This window comes from Vipera ursinii (assembly GCF_947247035.1).
Source record: "Vipera ursinii genome assembly, chromosome: 8".
Lineage (NCBI taxonomy): Eukaryota > Metazoa > Chordata > Lepidosauria > Squamata > Viperidae > Vipera > Vipera ursinii.
Genome location: NC_139519.1, coordinates 24141869 through 24167528, shown reverse-complemented (window position 1 = coordinate 24167528; position 25660 = coordinate 24141869). Strand labels below are relative to the sequence as shown.

The 25660-nt window shown below is 48.1% G+C and overlaps 2 protein-coding genes across 5 annotated transcripts; both read left to right on the top strand.

Annotated features, from left to right (window-relative positions):
* The first annotated feature begins 419 nt into the window (after nucleotides 1–419).
* On the top strand, nucleotides 420–12650 carry NLRX1 (NLR family member X1). 4 transcript variants are annotated; one of them, XM_083368237.1, is made up of 9 exons: nucleotides 420–714; nucleotides 2803–2946; nucleotides 3879–3948; nucleotides 4822–4919; nucleotides 5074–5690; nucleotides 6544–7964; nucleotides 8688–8774; nucleotides 9817–10068; nucleotides 11225–12650. In XM_083368237.1, the coding sequence occupies exons 2-9, from the start codon at nucleotides 2826–2828 to the stop codon at nucleotides 11541–11543; spliced, it is 2985 nt and encodes a 994-aa protein (XP_083224363.1). In that variant the 5' UTR covers nucleotides 420–714; nucleotides 2803–2825; the 3' UTR covers nucleotides 11544–12650. The 4 variants fall into 4 exon arrangements, with proteins under 4 accessions (XP_083224363.1, XP_083224364.1, XP_083224362.1 ...); XM_083368238.1 differs by lacking the exon at nucleotides 420–714 and adding an exon at nucleotides 995–2588; XM_083368239.1 differs by lacking the exon at nucleotides 420–714 and adding an exon at nucleotides 997–2588 and having other exon boundaries at nucleotides 2803–3129.
* Nucleotides 12651–14462: 1812 nt separating this feature from the next.
* Nucleotides 14463–25309, top strand: NHERF4 (NHERF family PDZ scaffold protein 4). Its single transcript, XM_083368704.1, has 10 exons — nucleotides 14463–14707; nucleotides 17283–17310; nucleotides 17937–18001; nucleotides 19166–19377; nucleotides 19924–20110; nucleotides 20949–21085; nucleotides 21535–21739; nucleotides 23026–23222; nucleotides 24042–24236; nucleotides 24763–25309. Exons 1-10 carry the CDS (start codon nucleotides 14692–14694, stop codon nucleotides 24790–24792), a joined length of 1272 nt encoding a protein of 423 aa, XP_083224830.1. The 5' UTR covers nucleotides 14463–14691; the 3' UTR covers nucleotides 24793–25309.
* Nucleotides 25310–25660: the final 351 nt, after the last annotated feature.

Here is a 25660-nt window from a genome sequence, read left to right as displayed (position 1 = left end):
GAAGAGGGGGGAGGAGGAGGAGGAGGAGGAGGAGGAAGACTGTGGGGTCCCTGGTGCTCTCTGAGCTTGGCGGTTTTCTTGCAGGCGTTTCATGACCCAACTAGAGAACATCAGCAGTACCCTAGGAGGGAGAGGGCTCTGCTTATCACCGGGGGGGGGGGGGTCTTGGCCCTGCATGTCGGAGGCTGGCTTTCTTCTTGGCAGTTCCTTGACTAGGCTGACCAAGTCGGCTCCTCTTACGCCCTTCTCCCGGACACGGGAATCGGCCAGTCGGTCCGGGCCAAGGCTCGAGGTCCCCGCCAGCCCTCTCGGGCATCCCACGGCCGCCCCCGCGTCTCCCTGGCACCGCTGCCAGCCGCGCTTCGCCTCCGGGCCGGCCAGCCGCGCGGGGCCAGGGAGACACCCTGCAGGCGCCGGGATGGCTTCCAGCAGCCACCGCCCCTCCCGGCCGGCCGCTTTTGGGAAGCAGAACCCGTCGCGGCGAGAGAAGGCCGGCCCAGCCAGCGGGAAGTGCCCGGGCAGCGCAGGAAACCGCGCCGGCCGAGAGCAGCCGCGGAGGGAAGGAGGGCTGGCCCGGGCCGGGAGAGCGCCTTGCCTGCCTCAACCCCCAAAGCCCCCCTCCCCAGATCCCCGGGAGAGCCAGGCTTGCCAGTCACCCATGAAGCCGAGCGCGCCGGGGCTGCGACCCCCCGCCGGAGACCCTCTTCGTCTCAGGTGACTCCAAAGGCTGGCGCGCGGTGGGGGGAACTTCGTTCGGGGTCTTTTTGGGGGCGGGCGGGCAGCGGAGCGGGCCTCTGCGCAGCATCAGGGGGTGCTGGGCGCCTTTGGATTTGGGGAGGGGCCGGCGCGTTTCCAGCTGCGAAGGGCAGCGCGATTTGGGGGAGGGGGCGAACCGAAGGCTTTCCGCAGTCATTCGCGACCAGAGGACAGAGCAGCTGGCGCCGCAGCTGCGAGTGTCAGGCCGGCTTGGGGGTGTGGGTGTTGTGTGTGTGTGTGGGGGGGGGGCGAGGAGTGATGCTTAGGGGGCACAGAAGCCAAAACTTGACCCTTGTGTCCCTGATCCTCCGGAGTAACTGAGGCCTAAGGACAATGACCCCAAAAATAAAACTAAATCCAAAAAATGGCTGAAATAATGTGTGGGTTTTTGGAGTCTTGTGCAACTTTCTCACTGCAGTAGGTGGCACCATTTCCTTGATTTTGGCTGAACCGTTGGGGTTGTGCCCGGGTAAGTACTGCCAGGAAGTCCCAGCGCTGTAGACTCGACCGGGAAGTTAAAACTAAAATTAAACAAATGCAGAAGGATAAATAACTTTTATATTGTGTGAAGGATGGGTCCATGTGATGCAGTCGCTACCTACAAGTCAAACAAGCTCTGGGCAAAAGAGGCTTTTTTTTCTTATTCAGGACCTCAGTCTTTACAGCTCTTGGGTAAGAGTCAGGAAACTTTTGCATCACACCCTTCAAAGTCGTGAGTAGAGAGACAGTTTTGCCTTTTTTTTTCTGGAGTCACCTCAAAGTTTCAACATGAATTTTTTTGCATAAGCAACATAAAATTTTGTGCTTGGTTTATTCAGCAAGAGGGGACAACGAAGAGAATTCTTGCCACCAAAGAATGTTCTGCCTCCAAACATCTGCCAAAGGAGCACAATTTTGCCAAAGAAATGGGAGTGGCAAGATTTTGCATTCCATTTGTAGTTTCCCCCTCCTTTAATTAGCAGAGTTAAGAAACTCAGAGGGTTTCTTAGCTTGTCTTCTGTTCATCTGGCTTGGCTCTTCAAGGAAGCTGCGGCTATCGAAGTTGCTGTAACCACAAAGTGTCCTTCTGGGTTGCTCAGAAACCTTTTCTGTCCTGTGACTTTAAGAGGAGGAGGAGAGCTGGCAGGCAGAATCAGATCTTACATCATCCTGGCATTTGACAAGAGAAAACAAACTGGTCTGCCCTGGAGACAGCTGTAGATCCGATGGTGTGCCTTTGACAGGAGGTTCCTTAAAAAAAACACCCTGCTTTTCTAAAGCAACTTGTTCTGCAGATCCTCCGATGTATTCCAATTCTTCTTTCTCTCATTCCTGGCTTCCTGCTACAGTCCTCTCTTTTCACGCACCAGAAGGATTTGAGTTTTCTTGGTTAGGACTGTGAGTTTTATGTTTTGCTGTTGTGTTTGCTTGGTGCATGGCTTGGTAAGCCACATTTGGTAGCCATCCCAGCGTGGCAGATGGTAAAACTCTTTTAGGAAACACAACGATCCACACGGGTGGCTGAGCTGACTCCAAAGTGAGCATCTAAACCGCCTTTAGCTGGGCTCAAATAGGCCAGCTTGTTTTCCTTCTAAGTTGAGGTCCTGGCAAGCAACAAGTCATTTTCATCCTGTCCAAAGAAGATAAGGTACAGAAGGTGCTTTTAGGAAAGGATTCTTCCAGAGCAGTGACCACTGGAATTTAAGCAGGACAAGGGATGGGTATTATCCAGGACAGCTGAATTCTACTTCTTGCAAAATGTGTCTGTCGCAAGATGGACCAGAAAGAGCTTATGAAGATTCCAACAGACTGAAATCAGAACAATTGATGTAAGAGGTAGAAAAACCCACAAGGTGAGACTCTACTTGAGTAGCATTCAACTTGTGGGTGATAATTCCTTCCTGGACCCTGTTATGATCTGTCCTTTGGTTTTAAAAGGGGAGATTGGGCCAACAACCCAGGGCAAATTCTGTAAATAAGTCTTTGGGACTAGATTGACCATGCTGGGCTAGGGTGCACCAGGAGAGTCCTTTCCACAAGACCTCTGACTCTTGATGTCTTTTTCAGTTGAAGGACAGGACTTTGGCATCATGCATTTCAGGCACTGGCTTCCCCAGATGGGGGTCCAGTACAGTCGAGTGAAGCCCAGAACCCCTAGAGGGAGAAGCAGGGGGGCTGCGTCGCTGGCAAAACACCTGGATCTCATGTTGGGTAAGCAAGGGTTGGGTTCTGGGTTAGACAGGGTTGGAATGGCAAGGGGGCTTCAGGACATGTTATTTTTCCTTTCTTTTCTGAGCCTGGGGGGTGTCAACTTGGATGTTTCTGCTCCCATTGGGCCAATTAAAGTCTGAAGAAGGGAGAGGAAGACTTGACTTCAACTTCAGGAGGCTCTTTGTAAGCAATACTTCCAAGGGTTTGAGCCTCTTGCTCCAGAATCCATTGAAGTTGGAAATGAATGAATGAATGAATGAATGTGTGAATGAATGAATGAAATACTAGCCCTCACCTACAACCATCCTACTTTTTCAAAATGAAGTGGGTTTCTTCTTTTTTGCTCAGTCATAAAGCTTCTGGACCACTGTTTCTCAACTCAGCAAATTTAAGATATGTGGACTTCCACACACCTTAAATGTGCAGAGGTTGAAACATAGTTCTGGACCAACTCTTCTCCTCCCTGCAAACAGGGAAGATTTGTTCCATTCTTTCCAGCCTTCAAGGCCACTTCTGGATTAATTGTTCTTCAGTCTTCCCCCTATCTATTAATTTGCTTCTGTTCTGCTTGTGACTCAACAACTGGGATTAAGGGAGGGTTAGGCTTAGACAGAATCCTTTTGTCACACCATGTGGGAGTGATAACACTTTCCGCAGCTATTTCATCAATCACGTCAAGTGCTGATGTATCACAGGCTCCCTACGTGTTCTGACATAGTCATGCTTCACTGTGGCTGGACTTCAGTGGAGTCCTGTCATGGGATGCAAAAATCTGCAACAGCTTTCCTCAAAGTGGGCTAAGCAGAACCCCTTCCCCCTGCTTCATAAATTGATAAAGTATAACATGTAAATTGTCTGAAACAAATGGATAGCTTCATAATTGCTTTCTCTCTTTTTTTGTGGGGTGGGGTCTTCTTTGATCTGAGATACAGGGAGAAGCCAACTCCTCAAAAGAATATTTTACCTAGATCAGATTCAGTGCTCCCTGGCATCTCCACTCAGGTAAGAGCACACCTCTGAGGTCTCAGCCCCAGGTGGACAGGATGTTTCTTCTGGGGAGTGGAAGACCTCGGCTCCAGGGTGGGTGGGCAAGTGATTCAGCATTGAGGGTAGTCACCCCATAGACCGAGGCAAAGCTTCAGAGCAGGCAAAGAAGATGAATTAATGACCTTCCAGATGTTGTGCTCCCAGCATTCTTTGCTATTCTCCAGGCCACCTGAGAAGGTTGGGAATTGTGGTCCAGTGACTGAAGGATCGTACAAGCTCCCCTGCTCTTATTCCATCTTGGAAAAGCTTCCGAGTTCCGCCATCTTGGGGAGTCCGAAAACCTTTCCTCAGCAGCCTTCTGGAATTCATTCCAGGGGTTACAAGAAGCCAACTCTAGAAAGTTTTAATATTTAATAGCAGCACCAAGGATCCGTTTTGTTCCAGAGCAGTCTATTGGTTTACCTATTCCACCTGACATGAGTTTTGGGAACTCTTTAGAAGAAAAGGGTCTTTCCTATCTACCACTCCCTCTTTTACCTTAATATCCAAGGATTGGAGCCATAGTCTTCTGCTTGGAAACATGTTTTCTTCTACAAAGCTATGGCCATGATCTACTGCAGGGTTGTGGTCTACACTTACACTCTTCTTGATTCCCAAGAACATCTTTAGCCTCCGGAGCTCCTCCAAAAATTGACTTCGTAATGTAGTTTTGAATATGATGAGAGGATGGAGTAATTAAATATAAGAGAATAAATAGATAATGAATCATATGACCTAAAACTGATTTGATTTCAGCTTACTTTTTTTTCTGGGCCCACTTGGTAGTATTGCCCACAAATCTTGGCATCAGAGTTACATCGTTCTTCTAACAGTTTTGTTCCTCCACAGGAACTTCACCCATCACCAGGGAATGTTACAAGAGGCAACATCTCGGCCTGCTTCCCCCAAGTCAAACCAGAGAGTGCTGAAGAACGTAGCAACTTCTGGTAAACCTGTGGACCTCCTTCCTCTGAGGATTGATGGGTTCTGAAAGTCCATCAGATAGAACCCGTGTATCCCGATCTCTAGAGATATGTTTTTGAAAGCAGTAACAAGGGAGGTAACCTCCTTCTCACCTTTCCTCCTCTTGTTCCTCCCCAGAAGCCATCCAAAAACACAAGAATAGTCTGGCAGATTGGTTTCGCCGGCAGCCCAATGAGGAGAGACAGTTTGGGCCTTCCTTTGCTCTGGACGCTACCCACGTCAATCCAGTGATCCGGGAGACTTCCCTGGAGGAAATCTTGAAACCGTCTACAGAGCTGACAATCCAGAATCAACTCCAAGCACCTTGCTGTCATACCATTGGTCTCCAGAACCTTTTTGACGAGGACCCCTGTGGACAAGAAGTGAAGAATGTGGTCCTCTACGGAACGGTGGGCACCGGAAAAAGCACCCTCATCAAGAAGATGGTGATGGATTGGTGTCATGGGCACCTTCCTCATTTTGAGCTGCTTCTTCCCTTCTCCTGTGAAGACCTTTCGCAGGGCAGCAGCCCCGTGTCTTTGCGCCGTCTAGTGACCAAGAAATACCTCCACCTCCGGGAGGTGGCTCCACTACTTGGCTCCAGCAGCCTCAAGGTGCTCTTTATCCTCAATGGCCTTGACCGCCTCAATCTGGACTTTCGCCTGGCCCGCACTGAGCTTTGTGGTGACCCCAATGAACCCACCTTGCCAGCTGCTATTGTCGTCAACCTGCTCAGGAAGTACATGATGCCCGAGGTTTGTGGTGAGGGATGGACAGATGACCACACATTGCCCACCCTCTCGTGTTTTCTTTCTCCCTGCTTTCACCGAGGAGGAAGCTCAGATGGGTAGCCTGGAGATTTGCAAATCTGCTTTGGATGGGATCAGTTTTTATTAAGTAGTGGAAATCTTTTATTTGCTTAGGGCAAATGCTTAAAATATATTTTACTGGGTGATCTTTGCCTATCTATCTCTTACTTAGTCTGTTTTGAACTAATTGGAAGACAAGTCGGATAGAAATGGAAAGAACATTAACCGCTATGAGAGTGCTCTCTGAGTTTGGGGGGGTGGGTTTGCAGACGTTTCATTACCCAAACTAGGCAACGTAGTGCTAGAAGGAAGTGGGGTTTGAGGAGAGGAGGAGGAGGTAGAGGAGGAGGAGGAGGAGGAAGAAGAAGAGGATGTGGGGCCCTTGGTTCTCTTTGAGCTTGGTGGTTTTCTTGCAGACGTTTCATTAGCCAAACCTGATAACATCATCAGTGCTAGAAGGGAGTGGGCTTCAGAGAGCAAAACCCCGCTGCCTTCTAGCACTGATAAAGTCACCTAGTTTGATAATGAAATGCCTGCAAGAAAACAACCAAGCTCAGAGCACCAAGGACACCTCATTTCAACCCTACACAGATTCTCTTTTATTGGTTACTAACCGCTACAGATGGTAATGACGAGTGGTGAAGAAACTAAACTGCACCAGTTCTGTACTGAGGAGTCCCATAATCAGGACTCATAATTTCATATCTCGCCCTTCTCCTGCTGTTCCACCATGAATGCCATTGAAACACCAGCGGGTCTGTGACTTGTGATTAACGCCAGTTGGTTTCCGTTTCTCCAGGCCAGCATCATTGTCACTACTCGCCCTTCGGCGGCACGTCGAATTCCCAGCAAGTTTGTGGGACGCTACGTTGAAGTCTGTGGCTTCTCGGACCTCAACCTCCAGAAGCTTTACTTCCAGATGCGCCTAAGGCAGCCGGAGTGTGCCGGAACCTCTGGTCCCCCCACGGCAGAGCAGGCAAATGAGCAGGACAACCTTGTGGAGATGCTGTCAAGGAATCTGGAGCGGCACAACCAGATTATGGCTGCCTGCTTCCTTCCTTCTTATTGCTGGTTGGTGTGCACTACCTTGCACTTCCTTTATTTTACCAAGACGGTGCCTCCAACTCAAACTCTGACGGGGATCTACACCAGCTTCCTACGGCTCAACTTCAGTGGGGAAGTGCTGGACAGCACCGATCCCTCCAACATCTCCATGATGAAGTATGTGGCCAAGACAATGGGCAAGTTGGCCTATGAAGGGGTGATGTCTCGACAGACTTGCTTTACTGAGAAGGATCTCCGCCGCTGTTTTGAGGTAGAGATGAAGACGGAGAGTGAGCTTAATCTCCTGAACACCTTCCGGAGCGACGTTCTCCGCTTCTTCTTGACCCCCTGTGTTCAGTCAGGCAAGGAACACACTTTTGTCTTCACTATCCCTGCCATGCAAGAGTACCTGGCAGCTCTTTACGTGGTCTTGGGGGAGAAGAAGACCCTGTTGCAACGGGTGGGCAAGGAAGTCTCTGAAATTATTGGGAAAGTCGGTGAAGATGTGGCTCTGGTGCTTAGCGTCGTCTCCAAATTCTTGCCATTGCGCATCCTGCCCCTTCTCTTCAACCTCATCAAGATGTTCCCCCGCTACTTCAGCCGGTTCAGCACCAAGGACCGTGACACCATCGCCCGCACCATGGCAGTGGAGATGTTCAAAGAGGAGGACTACTTCAATGACGATGTCCTGGACCAGATCAACTTCAGTATTCTTGGGGTGGAAGGCCCCATGCGCCACCCAGATGAAGCTTCCGACGACGAGGTCTTTGAACTCTTCCCGATCTTCATGGGTGGGTTGCTGTCACGGCGTAACCGGGCCATCTTGGATCAACTGGGCTGTCCTATCAAGAACCTGGCTGCTTTTGAGATTGCCAAGGCCATGAAGAAAACGGTCATCCGGAATAGCCGTAAGGGCTTGCCGCCATCAGAGCTGATGGACTATCTCTTCTTTTTACACGAGTTCCAGAATGAACGTTTCACAGCGGAGGCTATCCAATCCCTGAGGACCATCAACCTCTCTTCGGTCAAGATGACCCCTCTCAAATGTGCAATCCTGGCTTCAGTGGTGGGCACCACGAGCCACAGCGTCGAGGAGCTAAATCTTGCCTCTTGCCATCTCGATGTCGGCAGCCTGAGGACCCTCTTTCCTATTTTGCTACGTTGCAAGAAACTCCAGTGAGTTACAAGGCTATAATTGAGCACGATCCACACAATTCACATCGGGGTGAAGCTTCAATTATTATATGCAATTACATCTAAAGAACTTCCTAGAGTGCTGCAATAATTGCAAAGTTTCACCCTACCTTTTTACATAAGGATGTGTGTTTAACCCACATCTTTTTTTTTGAATTCATGTTTTTTTTTCTTTTTTAAGAAAGTGAATTCATTTGGTTTCTTAGAAATACCAAGGTGCCGTTCTTAAGACATCCTGCTTTTCTGGCAAGTTTACTATATTTATTTGAAGGGAAGTTAATGCTGAATTTAAAGGACTGAGCAGAAAACACAGATGTTTCCAGCCAATTGAAGAGAACATCCTATACCACCCTACTCCCAACCCTTTGAAAATAGATTATTTGCAGAAAATGCCTAGGAAATTCGGTAATCATTTGGTGAATCAGTTCCAGTGCGTTATTTTTAACGGCTAGAAAATTGCAGTCTTGACTTTGACCAGAGGGTGGCAAAATCAGATAGAAAGTTAGAAAGTCATTTTATGGCTGAAACTAAAGATGAGTCTGAGTGCTGGGAAGCTTCCTGGAGCAGCCTTCCACCAGCTTTGGGGTACTACATATCCCATCACCCTTGCCAGCCTGGTCAAAGGGAGCGCAGCCCGATAGATCAAGGAAACTGACCTAGGAGGCTGGACTTGCAACTCCAACGTTGTTCTGTTGTCTCCTCCAGTTTGCAGCTCAACAGTCTGGGTCCAGAGGCGTGCAAGGAGATCCGGAATCTGCTTCTGCACGACAAATGTGTGCTCGACACCTTGCGGTGAGTGTGAAGGCTGGGTGGGAGGGTGGCTTCCACCTTGGCGAGGCAGGCAAGGTGAGCTATGTGTCCGATGACTTGTAGATCGAAACCAAACTCTTAAAGCAGAAAGAGAGAAGAACGGGAGGGAGACATCAAAGCTGGTTTGAAGCTGGTCTATCTAGGCCCAGTCAGATCTCTGACTTCTTTGTGATTGTTCCACCTAAACCAATTTCTCCCCCCCTCCCTCTCTCTGACCTGTTGCCCTCCAGAGAAGCTTTGCTTGCAACTCCAGGTGTGACCTGCTATTGAGGATTTTTTTAAAAATTTATTTCTTATTTCCAAATTAGTATCGCCGCCTACTGGCACATGGCAACTCAAGGCGGCTTACATCAGTAAAAAAACACCCTATAAAAATAAAATAACAAGAGGAAAAATAAAATAATACAATACCCCCCCGGCCCTCCGGCCCAGTGACAACACACATTAAACTAGCCGTTTGCTGGGCTCTATCCCGCTCTGGGTTCCCCAGGCCTGCTGGCAGAAGCAGGTCTTCAGCGCCTTCCGGAAGAGCGCTAAAGTGGGTCATCTCCACTTTTCTGGAGAAGAGCAGATTGGGATGGGTGAGTTTGTAATCTGCCTTGGATGGGTACGTGAGATGCTGGATAGTCCAGCTCTTCTGTTTTGTTGGATCGATGTTCTGGGAGCATACCTATGAGCGTAGCGCGCACCCTGTAGACAAAACACACAAGTAATGTTTGCCAGAGCAGCAAGATACCATTCTTGATTGGCCAGTACAAAATTTGACCATATATATATATACACACAAAGTCCTGGACGGTACCAAGGGCACAACAATGAGAGAAGATAGCAGAATTGTGGAAGGAGATGGTTTCTCTTTCTACTACTGATCTTCTCAAGAAACATCAGGCAAAAGATTCTTGGGATTGCAGGAATGATGGAATCTATGGGTTCGGCCCATCTAGAAGACATCTGATTGAAGGAGGTTGGGCAGTGGAAAAGGTGATGACTTCTTCTGTGTTGATGTTTACTGTATCCTCCTCAGACTTGCGGACAATCCATTGACGGAGGAGGGGGCTCTCTATCTTGCTGAAGGCCTGGCTGGCAACAGCTCATTGAGAAATCTCTCACTCCTTCACACCTCCCTGGGGAACCAGGGCGTGAAGGTGATCACCCAGCATCTGGCTCAGAACCAGCACCTACAGGAGCTTGATGTGGCCTACAATTCATTGACTGACGAAGCTGCGTTGGCCCTGGTTGAGGAGGCCAAGAGACACGCAACGTTGGAAAAAGTGCAGTGAGTTTCCCATGCCACTTCTTAGTTGAACGTCCAAGGCACGTGTGCCTGGACTTCTGTTACGCCTTCGGGTCACTGGGAATTTTGGCAGAGGGTGTTTTCTTGAGGGTCCCAAGATCATGGGCAGAGACAAGGAAACCCCTATGATCTAGTTTGACTTTCACAGCAGAAGGGAAGGGAACAGGAGACAACTGAAAGCCTCGGAAGATTGGGCTGGCTTTTGAAAGAAGCCATCCCTGAGGGACCCAAAATTCTGTACCCTCAACTTTTGGTCCTCTGTAGAACCTCAGGAGCACATCATGAAATTATGGAAACTTCTTTGCCAAAAGTCTATTTATAGTTTACTCTGATAAAGGGGTTTCATTGGTAATTATTCAATACAACTGAGAATTTTGATCTGAGTGCCAATAAAGCAGAAAATACAACATTGGATGGTGGGCTTGGAATAGAGGGACATGACAGTTTAAATAGGAAGTGCAAGAGAGCCCATAAAAATCTCATCTCCTTACTTTTCAGATGTATCCTAACCAGCTAGCTTGGATTGTGTTGGGATGCAAAGCAGGATGAAGCAGAAAAATTAAATGGGGTGGGTGTTTTTTGCCATTGTGGGATGCTGGTCATTTTATGGAGCTTTCAGAAAACCAATAAAAAGTCTCATTCAAAGAGACGATGATTTCTGCTTTCAATTCAATTCAAATTCAAGGCAACTATTATTTCTGGAGAGCCAGAAGTGATGATTAAATGATTAAGGCACCAGGTTAAAAAACAGGAGACGGCGAGTTCTAGTCCCGCCTGAGCCATGAAAGCTGGCTGGCTGACTTTGGGCCAGTCATTCTCTCTTAGCTCAACCCACCTCCCAGGGTTGTTGTGTGGTGGGGAAAACAGGACAAGGAAAGTGTATAGGATATGTTTGCTACCTGGAATTATTTGTAAAAATAATAAAGTTGGGATACAAATGGATAAATAAAAATGGCATTTTATCGTGATGTTCTCCAACCTGGCCCCTCTCAAACTGTTGGGGATGACTTCCAGAATTCTTAACTCTGGAATTGGCAGCCAAGGGTGCCCGTTGGAGCCGGCTGGTCAGTTCACACGGACCTGTCCTGCTTCTAGCTCCTAAATCTTTCCTTCTCTTCTTCCTCTTCTTCCTCGCCAGCTTGTACTTCAACGAGATCAGTGAAGAAGGCAAGCAAGCCCTGCACGAGTTGCGCAAGAACCAGGGTGGCCTCCGAGTGCTCATTTACCTGACCATGGGAGCAGATGTGTCCGACTATTGGGCCATCATCCTGAACGTGGTCCAGAAGAACCTGCCCATCTGGGACCGGGAGCGGGTGCAGCAACATCTGGGGCTGCTCCTGGAAGATCTTCAGTGCAGCCGTCGACAGACCGTCAACCCCTGGAAGAAACTCAAGTTCATGAGAGTGGAAGGGGAGGTCAAGAGGATGCTGGGCCACATGCAGAGGGGCACCCTTTGACCCTCAGTTCCCAGGATCACTGACATGCAGGCTTCCTACCAGGCATTGAAACACCGGTTGATTCAGATGCCATAGTGAATCTAGTCGGCCACCATAATTACTGGACAAGGTTGGCTAAGTTGGCCCTTCAGGGCTCTTCTGATGTTGTTAGGAAACTAAGTTGGCAGGTACCATAGACTAGAGGTGTCCAACCTTGATGACTTTAAGACTTGTGGACTTCAACTCCCAGAATTCCCCAGTCAGTTGGGGAAGAGCTGTGCTGGCTGGGGAATTCTGGGAGTTGAAGTCCACAAGTTACCCCTATGTAGACACATCTGCCAATGAAAGATGGATTAATATATCCATCTTGCATATCAGGTGGAGGATTCCTGCCTTAATCTCATCTCTATATTTGCTGGTTAAAGTTAGCTTTTGCCACCTGTTGCCTTCCAAACAGGTTGGACTACACTGCCCATCACTCCCAGGTGGCCTGGGCCCAGACTGATACATCCAGAGGGCAGTAAGGTGGAGAAAGAGGATTCATACAAGACGTTTGTGCTTTTGCAGAACATGGTGTGCATTTTTTTTTAAAAAAAATTACAAACAACATAGAAGTTGTCGGCAAGATCCCTCTGGGACATCACAGGCGTTTGTCATTTGGTGCTATGCATCCTTGTGGCAAACTTGGTGTGCTGATTTCCCCCCCCCTCCCATAGTTTATTCTGGGGAGGAAAGGATGGTAATCACAATGGATGCTAGATTATACAGTTAGTCTTCGACTTATGACAATTGAGCGCAACATTTTTGTTGCTAAGCGAGACAGTTGTTAAGTGATTTCTGCCCCCATTTTCTTGCAACCGTTACTAAGTGAATCCCTGCAGTTGTTAAATTGGCAATACAGTTGTTAAGTGAATCCGGCTTCCTCTTTGACTTTGCTCGTCAGATGGTCGCAAAAGGGGACCCCGTGACCCCAGGGCACAGCAACCGTCATAAATATGAGTCAGTCGCCAAGGGTTTGAATTTGGATCATGTGACCATGGGGTCGTAAATGTGAAAAACGGTCAAAAGTCACCTTTTTCAGGGCTCTTGTAACTTCAAACGATCACTAAATGAACTGTTGTAAATCGAGGATCACTGGTAAAAGGGATCTTACCAGTTAGGTGATATTTAGCTGAATGCACTAGCGAGAATGCAGATATTTTTTAAAAAAATGCTTTCTTTGATGGGGTTGACGAGAAGAGTTGAGGCTGACCCAACGTTTCCCCACGTCTGCAGTACAAAGAGAGAAGTTCTTCTTCTCACTAACCCTCCCGTTGCATCCTTTCTCTCTCACTCCTTCCATCCTTACGACACTCCAAATTACCTCACATCCGATTCCGCACCACACGGTGACTTTTCTCTCCCATTTGCCGAAGTTATTACCCTTGGCAGGAAGAATACGCCCCTCATACGAATCTAAAAAGATGAATGGCAATGTCACATGTCACAGAGGACTAGCAGCTCGTGGGATTTGGTGGTCTATCACCCTGCTTTTTTCTTTGGTTTGGGGGGTGGGGTGGGATCAGTGGTGGGATTCAAATAGGGGAACAACCGGTTCTCTGCGTGGATGGCCGCTTCCAGAAGTCCGTTCTGGGCCCGGGCAACAAAAAATTAGCTACCGGTTCTGCCGAAGTGGTGCGAACCGGCTGAATCCCACCACTGGGTGGGATCCTTTCAGCTTTTTCTAGCCAAAGTTTTTCCCTACGGGCAATTGGCTGGATTCTTTTGCAAAAATGCAGAGAAAGGATACAGTAATGGGATACAAGATGGGATAGGATCTCAGTCAGATTTCTAGACTGGGCTCAGGATCCCAGCAGTGCGAACAAAACCAGGGATTTAAAAACGGGTGGACTCGTCCCTGGGGTGGGAATTGTTTGCCTTTGTGCCTTGAGAAAACTCAAAGCTTGTCCTTGTTGTATGACCCGTTTGGGACTGGAACTTCTGTCACTAAGCGATGCAGGTGCTAAGGGAGTCACGGACAATGTCATGACCTTTTTTTGCCACGTCGCTAAGCAAACCACAAGGTTGTTAAGTGAATGCAGCTTCCCACCAGCACCACTGAATGCCATCACCGTCATAACTTTGAACAGTTGCTAATCGAACGACCGTTAAATCGAGGCCTAGCTATACATCCTGTTTCTACAGCCAGAAAAAAACAAACAAACATGCATTGGAGATTAAGTGCGCAATTGGAGACCAGCTACCACAAGGTGAGAATTTGAAGGACTGTTTCATACAGAGATTGTTCTACTGAGCGGAAGCAGGTTTGGCAAACATTTTTTGAGAAGACTGGTCCTTGATGTCTCTGAGCTCTGAAGTTTGCACAGAGCCTGCCAGTCGAGGGGCAGTCTATCTTGAAATGCCAACTACCAGGGACAAACAAGGTGGGTTTGTCGCGAACGCTTTCACTTTGGTTCCAGTTGCACTCATAAGCGCAAGTGCACACACACAACTGCTGAATTCCAGAGGAGTAGCCAAGAGTATACATTTCCCGGTTGTAACAAAGGCATTAAAATAAACTTCCAGCTAATGTTTTACATTGTAATTTCCCCGTTTGTTGCATTATTTAAACGCACCGCTGATTGGTAATACCTCCTTGCCGATTGTTCAAAAAACCTAAATAGAAGGACAAGCCACCTTCCTCTGAAAAGAAACCTGAACGTTTGCCAAAGAGCAAAAGAAGTTGGTCTTAAAATAATTTTTTTCCTGCGTCAAAGACTCAGCTTGAGAATATTATTCACCGGTTTTATTTATCACCCTCATTCATCACTTCTCTGAAAAAATGAAAAACATTCACACACAAACCTGGTGACGTCCAGATGACAGATGCATAATGCAAACAGACCTGAGCAGAGCCTTTTCGAGATGTGCAATTCACACTTTCTTCGCTGCTCGCTTGGCATGCAAACCCCTCGCCTGTCCCATCACCTCCGGATCCCAGAACCCCCAGCTGCCGAACCCAGCTGAAGGTCCCTTGCAGGAATGAAAGAGCTATTTTTTACACTCTGCTTGACTTCGGGGAAGAAGGAAGCGACGTTGAGAAAAAGATTCTTGTGCTGTTTAAATATTAAACGTCTCAGGTTAAGCTGCCACCTCGCTCCGGACCTTGGACTTCAGAGTGGGAGCAGCCATGAAGCAGAAAAAGGGTAAGTGGTCTGGGGCTGAGCAGCAGAGAGCACCCCACGGGCTGGGTTTCTTACTTAGCGGGTGAGGGACCTGGAGGAACGGAGGGTTATCGAGTGGTGACCGTGACTAACCACCATCAACCTCTCCAGAGGTTCCTGGGAACGCAAGTCTTTCTCTCGCGCGTTCGTTTTCTGTGTCTGAGCGTGTTTCTGGGTTTGACACCCAACTGAAAAGAGCAAACAGCCCTGCTGTTTGAAGGCATTCATAACCATCTATTTCTTTGCAACCTGATGTTGAACAAGCCTTAAAAATCGCCCCTTCTTCTAAGGGAACTTTAAATCCGAGGCTGTCGAAATTCAGAAGGAGAGTCTGCCAGTGTTTTGCTCCCAGGAGGACCCCAGAGGTTGCAAGAAGGTAGACGTTTAATCCCTGGAACGATCCCCCAAGCCAAGCTAAATTGGGCCATAGGTTCTCCCCCGCCCTCCCCTCCTCCTTGTGCTGCTGTTGTCAATCAACAGAGCCACCATTGCATCAATTAAATCCAGGAATAAATTTCCTGCTCTCAGTCCAAACTTCTCCACCTAGTTTTGCTTTGCTTAACAGGGTGGAGGAAGAGATGATTATCTGGCCAGCGTTAATGATCTTGCTACATCGGTAATCTTTTAACAGTGAACTACAACAAGGGTGCTTCAAAAACACATTGGGTTTTGGCAGCTTGGATATTATCCAGCAGACAAGAATCTTGTCCAGCTATTCAAACCTCTTTGCTCCCCTTGGGTGAGTCCCTTGGGCCCCAGTTTCAGCTCCTGATGGTTCCTGCCCATTCGGTAGTGCTGAAAGCCACTTCTGGAAAGAAATTGAAATTCATCACGTGTTTCTTGCTCCTAAAAATTTATTTATTTTTGTTTTATTTATTTTAATTCCATTTATATCCTGCCCTTCTCCGAAGACTCAGGGCGGCTTACAAGCTTAGCAGTAAAATGCGCTCTTTAGGATGAATTGTGTCTGCTGTTGTTGTTGTTGCCTGAAACTCAAGAAGAATGGGATGAGCCTTGAGGATGAGATCGTGATCTTTAGGCTCAGTTCTGATCCCTGGGACCTCGTGTTGTGTCTTGGCTGGCTCAGGAATTCTGGGAGTTGAAGTCCACGAGTCATAAAAGAGCCAAGGTTGCCTACCCCTGGTCTAGGGTCTCCTGCTTGGGCAGAAGGTTGGATTAGAACAGGGGTCTTCAAACTTGGCCCTTTTATGACTTGTGAAAGTCCACAAGTCAGAAAAGGACCAAGTTTGAAGACCCCTGGACTAGAAGAACTCCAAGATCCCTACGACTCTGTTATTCTGGTTTCGTGGCTTCTCCTGCCTCCAGAGTCCAACAAGGGGAAGACTTCCTTTTTGCTCTGTCAAGAAGCAAATGGGCGAAAGTGGGGAATCACCTCTTTTTCAGCTACCCCCTCAGCTCCAGGCTCCTTCCTCACCACCTCACTGATGGCGAGCAAAAAATAAAATAAAATCTTTCTGTGACAGTAAAAGAAAAATCTCCCTTTGAGGAACAAGAGTTTGGCATGCATTATGTATGCCCAAAGTAGCCCTAACCCTAACCCTCTTATCGCCTCTTCAGTCGGCCGCAAGCAGTCAGAACCACTCCGAGAACGCTCTCTTTACGGTGGATCACTGCTTTACAAGACTCTTGCCAGATTGGCTGCCTTCCCTTGGGGAACAGCAGATACGGACCTAAACATTAGACTTTGAATGTTTCCTCTCTCAAATGGGCTCTGAACTGGAATATCATGTTTAGTGGTGGCGGGGAGCTTCTCTCCTTCCGTGGGTGGTTCCCCTACACCTTCGTGTTCTTCACCTCTTCACCCTTTCCACAATTGGTCAAGGAGGAAAAGATGAAACGAAAAAGAAAAGCATTGACTTCCAACTCCCTTTCGGTGCAGTAGAACAAGATGGTAACATAAAACCCCAACGTTTCACTTTTATGTAACCAGTTGGCACTAGCCATTTTTACAACAACAAACCTACCTAATCAGCAAAACCCAAAATCAAAATTGTATTCGGTGAGGATGCTGTGAGGAGGCAATGCAGATCCCATGCTTCTCACTCTCTCTCTCCCCCCTGCCCCCAATACTGGCTAATCCAGACCTGCAAGCCATTTGGGGACTACAGTAGCTTGCAAGATCAAAGAGTAGACGTGCCGAAGTCAAGTTCCTCTCCTTATTAAGGGTGGAAAGAACAAGACTGTGAACCGAGCCTTCCTCTAATTTCACATATGAATCATAGCTGGGTTCAACCCGTTGCATGTGAAGACACAGTTGGTTTCAACAACAGCAGCCTGGATCACGCAGCTCAGTCAGCCTTAACCCAAACCAAACCAGATGGTGGTTTGTGGTGGGTGCATCCCAGCCATTGGCTCTGTTGAATTACAACCCAAGGGGGGTAAAACTGCAAAATGCTCTGGAATCTCCTCCCAAAGCAAAATGAACACGTCTGACCCCTGAACCAGGGAGGGGATCTTGGGGGCTTTGGGTTGGGAGGGAGGGTCTCTGTGTCGGTGTGAGACAGCCCTGGCTCATGCTTAGGCCTTGCTTTTACAGGGCTCCAGGACACCACGGAGTCAACCATGTAAGTGCCAAGCTGGGGGAGGTGGGGGGCAGGCACAAGCAAAACCAGCAGACCTACCAACTTTTCTTTCTCCCCCCCTCCCTCCCCACCATGTGAAATTCCACTGTGCATGCAGGCCAGTTTGCACAAACAAGTTGATGGGACGGGTTGATGGTTGGCCAAGCTTAAAGCCATCCGTTAAAGATGGCGCCGCAGATGGCAACCTCAGTGAAATGCTGTCTAGTAGTTCCGATCGATGACCTGTTAGTTGCTGTTTACATGTACACTGTGAGCATATGCAATGGAGACCAATTACTTGTGTGTCCAATCACATTTGGCCAATAAAGAATTCCATTCCATTCCATTCTTCTGATGACATGCTCCAGAATTAAGGAACACTAACCATCAAAGAAATAAGAAAATATTTCCATTTTGGTGGCTTTTCAGCCAGGGTGTCTGCAAACTGTGATGAGAAACTGTTGAGATGGGGGCCATGGGGATGTGACCAAACTCTGCTTGTTTGTGGCTTGGCCCACAGGTAGAGCTTTGATGGCATTGCTGTGGCCACCATCTTGAGTTTTTGGACTTGTCCTGTGTGCACCTGCTTCTCAAACTTTGAAATGCTCCTTCTTCTTCCTCTCTTGCAGGAAATTTGAATTTAACCCGAAAGAAGGAATTGATAATCCCGCCTTATCCCTGGCAGAGGATTCCGGTAACAAGAGGGCTGGCAGCGGCAGCCTGTGGGTGGGAAAGGAAGGGCTGGTGTTTTCCTGAGGCTGTTTGGCAAGTGGGTTGCCCAAACTTTTCCACCAGACAATGTTCGTCTGCAAGCTGATGCTTCTTCCTTCTTCCTGGGTTCCCTCTCAACCAGCGTTCAACTGAGCTCCCTTCTAAGTTCTTTGCAAAGGTCACGACCAAGTTCTGAGCCTTCTGCTAGACAGGACTCAAGACAAGGAATTGTTAGCGTGTGATGGGAAGTGGGTTCAAGGGTTCAGCCTCCAAGGAAGGCCCTCATAAGGGATTGTAACAGAATTGCTGTAGCTCAGGATTGAGCAATGGGGTCCTTGGTGCTCTCTGAGTTTAGGGGCTTTTTGCAGACATTACATGACCTGGCTAGGTAACATCATCAGTGCTAGAAGGGAAGGGGGTTTGTGGAATGGAGGAGAAGAGGAGGAGGAGGAGGAGAATTGCGGGGTCTTTGGTGCTCTCTGAGCTTGGTGCTTTTCTTGCAGACGTTTCATGACCTGACTAGATGACCTCACCGGTGCTAGAAGGGAGGGGGAGGGGGAGGAGGAGATGACAGTGTTATTGATCTTAGTTATTTTCTTGCAGACGCTTCACGATCCAGCTTGGGAACATCATCCGTGCTCTCATCATCAACATTAGCATTGATGAAGTTCCCTAGGTGGGTCGTGAGACATCTGCAAAAAACCGATCAGGCTGAAAGACCACCAAGAACTCCACAGTGGTGGTTCTGCACGTGTCATTATTCTGGGACTCACATCTCCTTGGAATCATCTGGAACAGATGTGACGGCTCCTTGAGTTAATAGTAAGGAAGAGCCAACAGACTGCCTTGCTTACAGATAGCCTTCCCCTGGCATCTCTGCATGATAAAAAGCAGGGGTCCCCAACCTTGGCCACTTTAAGACCTGTGGACTTCATCTCCCAGAATTCCCAGCCTCCTGGCTGGGGAATTCTGGGGGTTGAAGTCCACAGGTCTTAAAGTGGCCAAGGTTGGGGACCCCTGATAGAAAGAACTCGGAGTCCTTTCACTCAGCCTATCCTTTTCCTTCATTTTCAGTCTTCCCAATACAAAGGTCCACCCTCCTCAGCCAAGGCCTTTTGAAAAGAGACGCCCCTTTTGTCTCCCTTAGAGCCAGAAGGCGCTTCCCAGCTACGCTTCTGTTTGCTGAGGAAAGCTGGTGCTGAGACCCTGGGCTTCTCATTGTGTCAGGAGGCTGGAGGGTTGTGCCCCATCGTGCGGAAGGTGACACCGGGAGGGCTGGCCTACCGTAGAGGCCTCCGGGATGGAGACCGAATCCTTGAGGTCAACGGAGTTAACGTTGAAGGCATGGGTTATCTTCGGGTAAGGCTTTGATGGCTCTCCTGCTTTGATCTGGGTATATTGGGGGCCCACCTGTCCAAAATTAAACAAGTCTCACAAATGAACAGCTTCACAGCCTTGGCAACTTTTAAGGCACGTGGACTGCAATGCTGGCTGGGGAATTCTGGGAGTTGAAGTCCATATCTTTAAGGTTACTTAAGGTTGAGAAACACAGCTGTAGTCAACTTCATCCATCTGGGATCAGGGCTCTCCAAACTTGACCAAGTCTTGTGGGCTTCAACTCCCGGAATTCCCCACTGAGGAATTCTGGGAGTTGAAGCCCACAAGTGTTAAAGTTGCCAAGTTTGGAGAGCCCTGATCTAGATGGTGTCCCTATCGGAACATGCTGGCAGGGGGCTTTTGGGAGTTGAAATACAGAGGTCTTAAAAGTGGTCAATGTTGGGAAACCCTGATCTAGATGGTGACTACGCTGGGATCAAATGTCGGAGCAGATTGTCAGCTTCTGACATTTGATTTTCCCTTTCCAGATGTCTCTCTCTCTCTCTCTCTGTCTCGTCTCGTTGCCAGGTGATCTGGAAGATCAAGAGTAGCTCAAAGCAGGTCTTGCTCACTGTCCTGGAAGGGAACACCTACGAGGTAGCCAAAGCTCTGAAGCGAGAGCTCAGCCAGCTTTTGTCCAATTATGGCAGGCCACGCCTGTGCTGTGTTTCCAAAGGCCCGAGCGGCTTTGGCTTCGGCGTGTCGGCTCCAGAAGGTATAGCAGCAGGAGTCGTTTCTGCCTCTCTCTGTTTGTGCTTGTGGCTTTGCACTGTTAACTTGAAAAGATTCTGCCCTCTCTTGGTCTGTGTTGGGTTATTTATGCATCTGGTTTCTGCTGCTAGATTCACATTTGACCTGCAGGTCATGCAAGGGGCAGGACCAGCTAGAAGAATGGAAAGAGAATGGAGGCATTGCAGCCAAAGAATAAGCAATGGATCCTATGAGGCAGGACGAGACATCTCCAAAGAGAGAGATGCTGAGACAAGGCCTGGCCTGGCCTTCCTCTCCCTTGGGATGACCGCTTCTGCCCCCAAGCTCAGCTGATATGGGCTTCAAACTGGTGCCAATGGAAGGGTCAGCTGATGCCCAGCCAGCTTTTTTTCCATGACAGAGGAGAGGTTTATGTCCTTTACTTTGGGCCAGAAAAGGACAACCTTGCAGATAAATAATTAGTCACAGCTTCCCTCTGCCAGAATCTCCCACGTTGTAGCTGGTCAACATTCCTGGTAGTTCTCCATTAGAGATGCCTCAGGATTAAAAAAATCCACAAAAAGTCCTCTAAAATCTTTAAATGCTCTTAGAAACTGGAAGGACTTTTAATCTAATCTTAATGCTATAATTGGGTTTTTTATGCTAAGGCGCAACAGGCCTAGTTTGCTTATATTAGCTGTCTTGAATGTCTGTCTGTATGTCTGTCTGTCAGTCAATCTGTCTGTCTGTCTGTCTCTCGCTGGTAGAGGGAAGAAGCTATCTAGGAAAGCTGGTTGTTTTCAAGGGCACAAATTCTCTTCCTTCACAAGGCTTTCTCTTGATGTTGTGGTCCTTCTGGGCAGGTGTGACCGGCATATTCCAGCTCTCCGTGCTGCAGAATGGGCCAGCTCAGAAAGCAGGGGTCCCGCATGGTTCCTGGCTGGTGGAACTCAATGGCGTCAGCGTGAAGACCTGGACAACTGCACAACTCAACCAAAAGGTTCTACCAACGCAACGTACTTTGAGATTTATTAAGTGCCAGTCTCTTACGTTCCATCCCACCCTACCTCTAGGATGGAGGTTAGAACTTTCCACCTTCTTTTGGTGGAGATCACGCTGTATGTATTGTGGGCCACATGGCCTCCATATCTGGTCACGGAAGAACTTTCCACTCCCCACTCCATAAAAGTTTCTTCTGCTTGGTTTTCTCTGCACCAGAGGAAGGAGTGAGTAATTCTTTCCTGGGTCTTGACTGGATGAAGTCAATGATTCTGGACTAAAGAGACCACTTTTCCTCCTCCCAAAACTTTACCCTGGCCATCCTCTGGGTGTTTTTATGCAGCCCCTTCTCCTTTCGTGGCCAAATAATTTCCCAACCCTGTCTAGAACTAGTCCTCAAGAGGACGTTTAATCATTGTTGCCTTTTCTCTCTCTCCTATTTGGATTCAGATCAAACAGAGCAGCAGCCCCATGGGGCTCCTGGTGATGGACGGCCAGTCGGAAGCAGCGTACCGACAATGTGGTGTTAAGGTTACAGCCAGCCTGGCTGATGCCTCCTGGGTTCCGTTCCAAGTGAGGAAGCTTCAGATGAAGCGAGGAGAAGACGGATATGGCTTCTTGATGAAAGAAGAAAAATCCAGCTCAGGGAAGAGGGGTAAGCCATCTCCATTGCAGGCTCCATTAAAGCTAGTCCTTGACTTGCCACCGTATGGTTAGTGTCCAGTCAAAATTACAACTTTGAAAAACGGGACTTGGGACCGGTCCTTGTATTTGTGACATCACCGCATCCCCGTGTCACATGATCAAAATCTCTTGCCTTGGCAATCAGCATGTGTTTATGACGGTTGCAGCATCCCTGGGTCATGTGATCGCCATTTGGGACCTTCTCAGCTAGCTTCCAACCCACAAAATCAATGGGGAAAGCTCGATTCACTTAACGGCTAACAACTGCAGTAATTCCCTTAACAACCAGGGCAAAGAAGGTCTTAAAACTGGATGAGGTTCTCTTAACAACCTTGCTTAGCCAAGGAAATTCTCGTCCTAACTATGGTCGTAAGTCAAGGACTACCTGTATAGCTTCTCCTAAAAATATGAATCAAGTGACTTTTGAGAAGATGCTCAACCATTCTTCTTTCTGCGTCTTCCACTCTGAAGCTTTGTCTTCCAGCTTCCCAGCAAGTGAGGATCAAGCCAATGTCCACACACAATTGGCAGAAGGATTATAGGCTACAACAGGGGTCTTCAAACTCGGCCCTTTTATGACTCATGGACTTCAACTCCCAGAATTCCTCAGCCAGCATGCCTGGCTGAGAAATTCTGGGAGTTGAAGTCCATGAGTCATAAAAGGGCTGAGTTTGAAGACCTCTGGGCTACAAGATGACAGCTATCTTGGGTTACTCCTGACAACCCAGCCATACAGGCTAGGAGTTGGGAGCTGTATCTGGCCAACTTGGACCCACCAGATTGGGAAAGCCAGATTTAGATCAATGGTGGAGGAAGCTGGATCCCATTTCTTTAGCAGATCTCCAGTTTTCCTTCCAAGTAGGTTGGGCTGCTTTGTGAGAAAAAGCATGCCCGTCAGATGAAGATGGAGAAAAACATTTCAACTAGCTTCTAGGCCAGTGCTTCTCATCCGTGGCAACTTGAAGATGGGTGGACTTCCACTCCCAGAATTCCCCAGCCACCATGGGAAATTGGCTGGCATGGCTGGCTGGGGAATTCTGGGAGTTGAAGTCCAGCCATCTTCAAGTTGCCATGGTTGAGAAACACTGGTCTAGGTAGAAGCGCTCATGGCCCAATCATCAACTGATGTGGAAAAGAGGATCAGAAGTTTGTATCTTGGAGAAAATTTGGAATCTGGTGCCTGGAAGTTCTTAGCTGTTATCTGTTGGAATAATTTCACGCACGGCCTCTCCTGTCTTTCCTCTCTTTGACTTGCAGCCCAATTTTTGAGAGACCTGGACACTGGGCTCCCAGCTGAAAGGGCAGGGATGAGAGAAGGTGACTGTCTGCTGGCGGTGAACGGCGAGGCTGTCGAAGATCTTGACCACCAAGAGGTGGTGTCAAGGATCCGTTCTGACAACCAGCGTGCGACTCTCCTGGTCATCGACTCAGAAGGAAGCAAGTTCTACAATACGGTAGACGAGTCAAGATTATTTCTCTTCCCAGAAACATGGAGATAATAACACGCAGAAATCACCTGGGGGATCTTTGTGCAGATATAATCTGTGTTCCATATACTTCTGTCTAGGGAGTCCTCGGCTTGTATCACAGTTGGGACCAGAGTTTCTTTGGCTAACCAAGCTGGTTATTAAGTGAGCGCTGCCTGACTTTATGACCTTTTCTGCCAGGGTTCTTAAGCGAATTATTGCAGTTGTTAAATGAATCAGGCAATCCTTAACTTCTCCTTGTCGGAAGCCTCTAAGGAAGATCACTGATGGCAATTTATGACCCCAGCTGGTAAATACATACCGGTTACCAAGTAACCCAAATTTTCAATTTCAATTTAGAACAGAGCTGGAAGGGGCCTTGGAGGTCTTCTAGTCCAGCCTACTGCTCAAGCAGGAGACCCTACCCTATTTTGATCATGTGATTGGGGGGGGGATGCTGCACCAAATGTAGTAAGTCACTTTTTCCCATTTTGAATGGACACTACACAAAGAGTTGTAAGTTGAAGTGGCATTTCTCCATGGAGTTATACACTCAGACTGGGAAAGCAAAGAAATCCCATTGTTCTCCATTAAACTACAACTCAGTAGGATTCTCCAGGCAAACATGTCGCCTGGTGTAAAAATGATGCACATGGACAGTGTGTTTATCAACGTGCGGGGTACTTAAGATGGGCTAGACTTGACTCCACCCCATGAGACGATAAGAAATTTTAAAAGCTGGTTTTAGGAATTGACTGATTGATTTGTTGGCAACGCACCAATTCTTGACTTGGGTCTACATTCCAGGTTGGAGTATCTCCTTTGGTCTTCTATGATGAAGAAGACTTCCCATCAAGCTTTCTGATCACCTGTGGCTCTACTTCTCCTGGCATTCTTCAGGAACAAAGCTGGCCCACTTTGATACCACGTCACGGTCAAATTTCTAGCAATATAGGCCCAACTGGGCAACCTGACCCTACCCCATGGACCTTCCCCAGAGAGGTAAGAAGTCCTAGCAAGTCTTAACGGAACATAACAGAATTGGAAGGGACCTTGCTTCTTGCTCAAGCAGGAAACCTTAGACCGTTTCAGACAAATGCTTGTCCAATCTCTTCTTAAAAGCCTCCAGTGATGGAGCACCCACAAATTCTGGAGGCAAGTTGTTCCACTGATTGATTGTTCTCACTGTCAGGAAATTTCTTGTCCTTCTTTTAGGTGCTTTGGAAAATAGATTGACCCCCCCCTCTTTTTTGTGGCACCCCTTAGATATTGGAACACTGCTATCATGTCACACACACACACACACACACACACACACGGTCCTTCTTTCCATTGAACTAGACATACCCAATTCCTGCAACCATTCTTCATATGTTTCAATTTTCTATGAAGTCGGTGACCTGACTTTCTCCAGCCTAACATCACTTTTTACATTTTGAGGATAGACCACCAAAGTGGGATTTGTTCGGCGTTCTTTTTCTGGGATCGTCTTTGGAAACATGACCGAGCTTCTCCTTGTTCCACACAGGACCACGATGGGTTCAGCCAGGCGTTCTAAAGATGGTTCCTTGGTCTTTACGGAAAAAATGAGCACCTTTCCCTACCTTTCCAGCATCGCAAATTGATCTCAGCTCCCCAAGACAACTTTTCCAGGCCTTCTTCTGCCTTCCGTGTCAATCTGTCTCGGCACTCAAAATGACTCCTGCAGAACTTGGCAACCGGGACGAAGATTCAGATCAGACCATGGTCAGATAGATGGAATACGCGAGTCAGGGCCATGGTGGGGGAGTTCTTTTGGGCAAGATTTTTTTTAAAAACGAAGGTGCGGGAAGTGAGAAGCTAATGTGGACGTCCTATCTGGATGTGACGGCATCTCTACTTGATTTCTACCAGTGGGATGTGGATGAAGATCATTGACCACTTCCTTCTGGTTCTATCTCCCTCCATCAAAATATTCCCCCTATTGCAGGGGTCTCCAACCTTGGCAACTTTTAAGACTTGTGGACTGCAACTCCCAGAATTCCCCAGCCAGCCAAGGCTGGAGGTCCCTGCTCTACTGGAAGCAATAAAATCAAATACTGGACTTCCTTTTTCTTTTTTCTGACAATCAACCCCATCGGTTTTGCGTAAAACAGACTGTGAATGTTGGCAGAGGGTAAGGGAAGGGGCTTCCAATCCCCGAGCCCCTCTCCAAGATCTTTTTCCGCGTGGAGATGCACAGCACCTCCTGTTCTTGGGGTATACCCTGAAGAGTACAGGATTACAGCCTCAGCCCTGTTAAACGGGAATGAATGTCTTCTGAAACAGAAAAGTGAAGGAGGCAACAGACTACCCCAGGGGTAGGCAACCTTGGCTCTTTTATGACTCGTGGACTTCAGCTCCCAGAATTCCTGAGCCAGCATGGCCAAGCATGGAAACCTCTCTCT